This window comes from Prunus persica, chromosome G3, assembly GCF_000346465.2.
Source record: "Prunus persica cultivar Lovell chromosome G3, Prunus_persica_NCBIv2, whole genome shotgun sequence".
NCBI classification, from domain to species: Eukaryota; Viridiplantae; Streptophyta; class Magnoliopsida; order Rosales; family Rosaceae; genus Prunus; species Prunus persica.
This window is the reverse complement of record NC_034011.1, coordinates 9,213,181-9,222,589: the sequence shown is the minus strand read 5'-3', so window position 1 is coordinate 9,222,589 and position 9,409 is coordinate 9,213,181. Positions and strand designations below refer to the sequence as shown.

Here is a 9,409-nt window from a genome sequence, read left to right as displayed (position 1 = left end):
CGCAAGTGTTACAATATTTCCAAATTATATTGCAACAATACAGCAGTTTTTTTCCTATTGTATTATGACGTATATCTTGGAAACAAAATTAATGCTTGCCTTAGAAGACGACGGAAGGCTAGCAGTTTCGTCAATGTCCTCATCTTTTTCTTCTACAGAGGCAGAAGTACCGGTTTTTTGTTCAGCGTCATCGCCCAACAAGTCAACAAGTTCTTCAGTGTCGTCAGCACTGTCACCCTAAGTCCAATACGGCTGCTGCTTGTCCATTACAGATGGCCGGAGAAGCTGCACATCAACCTGCAATTTACACATACAATATACATATCAGTAAATTAATTATATTATATTTTCATATCTCTAACATTATCATTAAAAACTGAACAAACCTCACGGTTCTCGAATACTTGGCTCATTAGCTCATAAAAACGCGGCGAACTATTGCTCCTCCAATGTAGTAAACGAGGGATGTACGCATTATCTTCGTGCACCACCAAATGTAGTGCAGCCAACGCTGGAAATACCTCATACGCCTAAATCTGGTTTGAGGAATAAAAGGTCAGTCATTGTAAACAAATGCAATTTAACTTCAACATCAATGGACATTTGCTCACCTGAAGTGCATAGGCAAAACCTTTGAGATGGTACTCTCTTGGTCTACCAGTTGCCGTTGTTGTTGGTTTCTTTCCAAATTTTTTTGTTTTTGCAGTTTTTGTGGGCACTTTCACTCTCTTGTAATTTGCACAAAGTGCCCTCAGCAGTGACGCATTTGTCTTCGCATAACACACAACACCCCATGAATACTTCCCAAAGTCTTCAAGGTCTTCCGCCAACTTCAAATATCGCATGTCAATGTGGACATGTTTTTCACTGCCCAACAGCACAAACACAGCAAAGTATACGAATCCAAGCTTCAATACATCGTCCACACATCGCATTCGAGGAAGGCCTTTTCTAATTCCAACAGGTTCACAGTTTTATCGTTGGCAAAGTACTTCCGTTTCAATGAGCGGTTCTCATTAGTGGGAATCGGAATAAAGGGAAGGTTTCCAAACCTTAGCCCTGTCACGATGCAAAATTGCTGCGCCGTGAATTGTATGACCTTATTGCCAACAATGAATTTGATCTCGTTCAGTTGGGAAACTGTCTTGGGATCAGCTTTCCTGAGCAGCAAGCCGTGGACAATTAGAGAAGTCCACTTGAGGTCCTCAATCCATAGGAGATGACCAAAACAACTCTGTTCAAACATTTGCAGCTGCTGTTCAGTGAATTTCTCTTTTATCGTAGTGATTGCGGTCTTCGTATGGGATAGCGACAATGCTTTCCCTTGGAACTTTTGTTCCTCTGCAATCATCAACTTCATTTGACCAACCATATTTCCCTGCATGCCAATATTATAAACAAAATTTCAGTCGGTTGCAATCTAGACAATAACAAGCAATAAACAATCACCACTTATCAACAGCCTATTATAGGATATGAAGTGAAAAAAAAAAACAAAAAATACATATCATAAACAAAACCCCAGCTATTTACAACTGACCTCCTAATTTAATGGCTCAAAGCCAAGTTTCAAGACACCCAATACTCTACCACTCATGCATAATATAATATCTAAACACACATCTCAACACACCATATAATCACACCATCTAATCATGAGATAGCTTCAGCTAGAATGGGAATGTGTGGTAGCACAAGCCTAATTGAGAACAATTCAAGACTAACGATACAAATCTATCTGACTAGAAAGAGTTTTAAAAAACAACAAGACATCGGGAAACAATTGATTCACTTCAAGGTATAATTTAATGGAACATCCTATGAATTAGTGGCAACCACAATACTGACTCTACTGTGGCCCTCCTTTCAAATGTAAGAAAATGAAAGAAATTGGCACCATCCCTTCAGTTTTTTCTTAACAAAATATCAAAGATAAATTCATAAATAGACCATCAAAACTGTATAAAATGTTCGTAAGACATGTACAATTACAAAATTATAAGTTCTCCTCAGAAACAGAGTTCTCTAAGTATCCATACACAAACAAGAAAAGCAAAAGCTTAAACAGTTAGCTTATAGCAAAATCAATGTCCCTATTTCTCTAAACCACACCTGCTGGTGGTAGGTATCTTCACTCATTTCCCGCTTTCTTTTAAGCACACAATCAAGCACAAAACAGCAAACTTTTAAAGAACTCATATTACACCACATATGGTTCTAAAGAAAACTCATCCATATCCAATATGCAAGCCTTAAACTTAGTAAACAGAGTTATAAAAAAAATATGTCGAATTAACAAGCATTATTCTCAAACAAAAAGTATGATATGGTTGGGAGTTTACAAGTTCAAAATGATATACACAGGTTAATTGTCTTACACTTTAGATATCATCTTCAACAAACAAAATAGATACCAATTAGACTTGTAAGAAGGTTAAATGCAATGGTCATAAAGACTCATACTAAGCCACCAAATACCAATCAATAACTGTTACAAAAACCATAATAAAACCATAATAAAACTAAAAATACAACAGCACTAAAATGCCAACATAACATCACTACATTAGCAATGCACTAGCAAAAAAAATACAATACGACAGTAATAGCAACAGCAACACAACAGCAGTGCAAGCATCAGTCCACAAAGAACAAACCCATTCACTGTTTGAAACACGAAATCATCATACTAAGATCATTTTAGAGAAACCCCAAAACCAATTTCGATGAAACCCCTAAACCAATTTCAGAGAAACCCCTAAACCTTCAACCAATTTCGAACAAACCCCAAACTAATTTCAGAGAAACCCCTAAACCTTCAACCAATTTCGAACAAACCCCCTCAACCAATTTCAGAGAAATGCATAAACCCTAAACCAACTTCAGAGAAACCCTTAAACTGTAAGAAAATGTCGATGAACAGTACCTGTCGCTGGGAGAGGAAGAGAGAAGAGAGAGTCGGAGCTGAGCGATGAGAGATTGAGAGCTGAGTGACCAGAGATTCAGAGATGAGCGACGAGAGATGAGAGAGTCAGAGCAAAGCCAGGGGAGAGTGAAGAGAAACAGAGCGGAGCCAAGAGAGAGAGCCGAGAGAGAACTTCAGCAAAACAGAGAGAATAAAATTTCAGCAAAAGTGATATGTGTGCAATAAAGGGACAATAAATATATATTTATAGGTTATGTGTTGAGGTTGACCTGGTGAAATCGGTATTTAGGTAGGAGGGGTAAATTTAAAACAAACTCAACATGTCTATGGAAGTAATGATTAAATGAACCTAGTACAGTATGATTAGCCAACAACTATAGTCACAAACATATGAACACACAATCAGCATCCAAATCCACAATCAAACAATCAAAACAACATGCAAACCTAGAAGAGAGCTAAGTGACAACTTAGGCACTCGAAAGAATCCGTCAAGTTAGAAGTCCCCAGTGCCAACAACAACTAGAGTGAATCATGTGTGTGCACACAAGCAATATGGACAAGGTGAGATAGAATGACATGCTATATAGATATAGCACCAAGATTTGACTTGAACAAAACTTAGTATAGGTGACTAGTATCCATGACTAGTCATCTAGTACAACTTTCTGCAAATGAAATACACACAGAATCCAAAAATCCTTTTAAAAAATTTGTCATACACTTGGTATGCATTCAAAGATAAACAGCCACACACAATCACATACAAAATACATACTAGATTTTGGTCACCCGAAGTCATCATCCAAACAGGCAATCTACTAAGCAAATAAGATTCTTACAAGAAAAGGATATTACAAGCTCAAAAAATCCTAGATCTATTTAGGAAACCAACTATACTTCACTGTGCAATCTTCTTCGCCAACTTAGTCCAGCTAGAAGCTAGTTCTTCATGGACATGGCAGCTTCTCCTCAGTTCTTTCACTCTATGGAACCAGCAGCTCAACTCAGATTCTAAACATGAACAATGATACATATATTCTGAAATGAGAAAGGATCAATTCCTTCGAGAAATCATACTCTTGAAGAAATCAATCAAGAGGATGTGTTCAGAATACATGCTATGTAATCAGATCAGAGTCCTAATTGAAGGACGATAGTGTAGTGGTTGGGGGACTAAAATGCCAATAGGGGTATAATTGAAGGACAATTTGCTACAATTAACTCTTATTATAGTTACTAGCCCCTTGAAGATGATAGCTTATGGCATTAGCCTTGATCTGCTTAGATGATATGTTTTTATTGCTTTTATATTTATGTTGTTTTGTTTGGCTCCAGTGCCTTATAGAAAAAGTCTCTCGGCATGACAATTTTGAAGTCTTGGAAAGCCGCCGCGGGAAAAAAAAATTAATAAAAAAAAAAGAAAAAAAAAAAGACTTCTCGCTTGTGAGAGGGAGTTCAAAGAGATTAGTGAGGTTCATAAGGCCTTCTCCAACCCATGAGGGGCTAATCCCAAATTTTTCCTTTCTAAAAAGTGACTATTTGGATTTGGCCCGGATTCAAATTGTTTTTTCTCCCAACCCTCTGGACTCAAATTTTAAGTCCATACCTTTATTAAATTGTTTAAGAATAGTTTAAGTCTAATTTTTTTGTTAATGGAAAACTTTTCTTCATTTAATATTTTTAAATAACATCATGATTTAATTTGTTGAACAATTTGACTTTAAAAAAAATTTGAAATTCCATAAATTTAATTATATTCCAAAAGTCAGCCGCACGGCCCAGTCACTTTTTAAAGTTACTATTAGATTTATAAAAAAGAAAATAAAAAAAAGAGGAGACATTTGAATTGCAACGACACTTCACTAGGAGCAGACACGTGGCATGGCCCAACAGACAAACCCACTAGAGCTGGCCCAGCGTTTTTCTGATGCACATTGGTTGTGCCATCTCAGCGCGAGCTCCACTAAATAGTTTTGGATCTAGGCAATATTTGGATTGGTATTTGGTTCCAAATTTGAGTTTTCTCAAATTTTGGCCCTTTTATTTTCTTGGATTGGGAGAAATTTGGAGCAATAATTTGGGATATTTTGGATTTAGGTCTTTGGGTTGGAGATGGCCTAACGGGGAGTCTTTCATGTGAAAGTTCTTGGCCCTCGGTCATTGACACCTAATCCGAATTCTAATTAACTTCAAGACATTTAGAAAGTAATCAGTTTTCTTTAACCCCCTCTCTTGAAAGTACTTGGTGATTGACACCGAATCAGTTTTCATGTGAAAGTTCTTGGCCCTTGGTGATTGGTGCAACATAAATGAACTTTAGAAAATGTTTTTTTAACCCCCACTCTTGATGTTGGGTTCGAAATCCATGAAAAGAATCTGAACCTACCCCCTTTTTCCCTTTAAACCCCCTCCCCCAAAGCTGGCATCACAGAGCAAAACACAACGTTTTTTTGGTCGTGTGATGACTTTGGGGGTACCCGTGAGAAGACGTGTGGGTGTGCGGCTGGATAGCTGGGCGGTTAGTTAGGGTGCATATGAGAGGAGGTGTTGCTGTGGCTGTGGCTGTGGCTGGCGGTGATAAGGTGCTAAATCTTATTTCTATGACTTGCACATGACTCAATTAGACTTTGATATGTATCTGTATAATTTATTTCTGTATAAAATAATATATATTACAATATCTACAGAAAGAAAGAAAAAACTTTATCATACGCAAAAAATTATGCAAAAAGTCTCTCGCCATGGCATTCCGCAATTAATTAAAATTATAATGACAATTTCAATTGTTCGACTTGTTAAACTTCAATGTATCTAAAACGTAATCCCGTTTCTTTTCTTTTCTCATCTATAGCTACTCTTACAGACCTAAATATTTGAAGCACATGTAACAACAGAGCGCAAGCCACCTCTAACTTCTTAAGCAGCGGCAAACGTTTTCTTCAACATAATGGTTTTTTCAATTTGTCAAATCATTGGTGCAGCATAAATGGACTTTTGAAAAAGATTTTTTTTTTTTTAACCCCCTCTCTAGATCTTGGTGTCGAAAGCCATAAAAAAACTTAACGGCTAGTTTAAATTAAATTAAATGGAAAAATTAAAAAGTAAAAGTAATGTGCTCCATGTAGAGTTATAATGGTGCATCAGCTTATTGAAATGAATTTCATTTCAAAGTTCATTTTATTGATGATGAACTATTAGAGGTCTTGGGTTCGAAGATTCGTACCACATTCTCCACAAAACCCAAAATATTGATTCCGAAATGAACTAAACTTTAACATTGCAAATCAAAAGTTCAATTTATTGAAATAAAATTGAGATGACGCTCACCATTGTAGATGCTCTAAGATGAGAAAGAGTTTCCATGAGAGAGAAATTTGTTTTGAGCAATTAACGCCAATGGATGGAGATAGGAGAGAAAACATTAATGGAGGAGGGTGCAATTAGATTCTTTCCAAAACCAGAGGCTAGGGCACGGGAGCAAAACCAGACTCTGAGACCCCGTTTGGTACATGGGAAAGGAGGTTTGGGAATGAGAATTCAATTGCTTTCCCATGTTTGGTAAGTCCAGGCATGGGAAATGGTTGTCTGGCACATGGAAAAGTAGGGGGGAAAGTGAAGTCCTCCTCTTAACTTGGGTTTTGTTTTCCCTCCTCATGGGAAAGTTTAGGAAAATGAGCCAACATTCAATGCACAATTTTCATGACTATTTTGTCCTTATGAACAATTTATAATTACAACGTGTCATTAAATGCATTCTTTTTTTATTTGATTTAATATGGGTATAATTGAAAAATTATACAAACTTTGTTTTCCATTCCTACTCAAAACAAACATGGGAAAGGAAACAAAGTGAAATCTCCCTGTTACTTTCCTGACATTACCAAACATGGGAAATGAATCTTTCATTCCCATTCTTTGAGAAATGACATGGAAAGTGATTTTCCCTCAAATCCATTCCGTGAACCAAACGGGGCCTGAAGGTGGTCCCAGTGGAATCTTTGGATTGGTTTCTACACAGCAGGATATAAAGAAGGGAAAAAAAGGAAGGTCCTATATATATATATAGCTAACAATATCATGATGTGCCCAATTCCTTTTTTATCTGCTTTTCCTAGGACAATCCTATTCCAGGATTTATTTCCCAAAAACCCACAAACATTTTTTACTATGTAACATCCCATATTGACCAACGGAGAGGGGTGATGTGCCTTATATGTACATGTCCTCCTTCATCTAGCACGAGGCATTTTGGGAGCTCACTGGCTTCGGAGTCATGGGAACTCCGAAGTTAAGCGAGTTGGGGGCTAGAGCAATCCCAAGATGGGTGACCCATTGGGAAGTTGCTCGTGAGTTTCCAGAAACAAAACCGTGAGGGAAGAGAGGGGGGGCCTAAAACGGACAATATCGTGTTACGGCGAAGCCGATCTCAGGATGTGATAATTTGATATCAGAGCCACTCTGCCGTGTGGTATGAGTGTGCTGACGAGGACATCGGGCCCCTAAGGAGGGGGTGGCTTGTAACATCCCACATCTACCAACGGAGAGGGGGTGATGTGCCTTATATGTACATGCCTGCCTTTATCTAGTACGAAGCCTTTTGGGAACTCACTGGCTTCGGAGTCATGGGAACTCCGAAGTTAAGCGAGTTAGGAGCTAGAGCAATCCCAGGATAGGTGACCCACTGGGAAGTTGCTCGTGAGTTCCCAGAAACAAAATCGTGAGGGCAGAAAGGGGGAGCCCAAAACGAACAATATCGTACTACGACGGAGCCGATCCCAAGATGTGACATACTAAATGCATGCAATGCAGGACCCAACTTTTCTCTGTCTGTCCCCATACTTTAGCTTTAAAGCTCGCTTGGCTTTACCAAAAAGAAAGCAAAGCAGAAATAAAAGTGTTTTGATTTATTATTTCCACGTGTAGAAGTTACGTACTCCCTCCATATAAACCCCATGCAATATAGCAGGAAGAGCACACCTACCTAGCTCGATCATAAAAAAACCCTCCACTCAGTTATGGCATTGCAATTCCGCTCTTTTCTCTTGTGTGTGGTGCTGCTTCTCCTTGGCTTTGCATTTGCAAATACCAATGCTGCCAGGACAGATCCACCCGTTGTTTGTGCAACTCTCAATAGGATACATTTCGATACTCTTTTTTCAAGGTGAAATTACCTACAAGATGACTAAGAATGTCTAGAGGGGGTGAATAGGCCAATTAAAGATTATAATCAAAAAACAAAAATTAAACTTCGGTAGTAGGATTGATATGACTTATCAATCCTGAAACGTGCTGAACATAAAATAAAGAAACACGCAAAGAATTATTTTACGTGGTAAAACCCCACATATGGGGAAAATTCATGGGACTCCTCAATCCAACACAAATCCACTATAGAACGATGATTACAAGAAGTACTCACACACTTATCCTAGACATATTCTAGATACACTACTACAAAAAGTGAAAAAGACGACCAGAAAACAACGACGGTCTAAGTGAAAACCGTCGTGGTTTATAAAAAGACGACGGTTCTAAAAACACCGTCGTGTAATACAACCTTAGACAACTAAAAAATGGAGTTTCAAATGGCTGTTCAAAAACAACGACGTACATAATTAAACAACCGACGTCTATTTGAAACAGATTTCCTCAGTGTAAAATCAATGCCAACAAAGAACGGCAGAAGTTATGAATCGACCGACGTAGAAAGTAAAGACGACGATTTCAATAAAAACTGCCGTTTTTACTCATAAAATAACACGACGAGGTTTTCGTATAAGACGCCGTATAATTACAAACAAATCCACGGCTTTAAAATACAAAATATCGCCGTATTAAATTAATTTACAACGACGGAAAATATAAATATATCGACGTCATTCTCGTATAGTTCTACTACGTTATCTTTAAATCGTACAATAAAATTTATCGTCGTATTTATTCATTTTATACGTCGTACCTTTAATTTTAACGGTCGTCTTAATAAGAATTTTTGTTAACAATTTTTTTCTTTGATTTTCTTATCCTACGTCGGTAGATCTACTTAATGACAAGAATTGAAATAACCACGACGGTTTATATAGAACACCGCCGACATAATCAGTTTTGTCTGAGATCCCAAGGGTTACGAAATCTTACCAGATGGAACTCTGTTCCACATCATAATCTTAACAGATGACACAGATTTGCAAATATTGCGTCGTGTTAGTTTACAAATTCTAGAACATTAATTTCCCTCATTTTAAATTTCCTCGGGAAAGAAAAATCTATTTATCACGCTTTGGAATTGAAAACTAAAACTGAAAGAATACGGGAAAAAAAACTCCATTTATAATTTAAAATTAAAATCCACGTCGGTTGTAGTACACTTAACGACGTTTAACAAAATAATCTACGTCGGTAATTATAAATCTACCGCGCATCGTAACTTAATATAGACGACGAGAAAAGACGACGGTAGAACAGAAAACCGCCGTGATC

The 9,409-nt window shown here is 37.6% G+C and overlaps 1 protein-coding gene across 1 annotated transcript; it reads right to left on the bottom strand.

Annotated features, from left to right (window-relative positions):
* On the bottom strand, window positions 531-1,372 carry LOC109947987. The gene is made up of 3 exons (XM_020559872.1): window positions 1,053-1,372; window positions 612-951; window positions 531-536 (listed from the first exon to the last, which is right to left on the bottom strand). Exons 1-3 carry the CDS (start codon window positions 1,370-1,372, stop codon window positions 531-533), a joined length of 666 nt encoding a protein of 221 aa, XP_020415461.1.

Coding starts and splice junctions, on each gene's coding strand:
- LOC109947987 (XM_020559872.1), bottom strand. CDS start 1,372: ATGGTTGGTCAAATGAAGTTGATGATTGCAGAGGAACAAAAGTTCCAA. Junction 952..1,052: donor TGCATCGTGACAGGGCTAAG/GTTTGGAAACCT, acceptor TGTTGGAATTAG/AAAAGGCCTTCCTCGAATGC.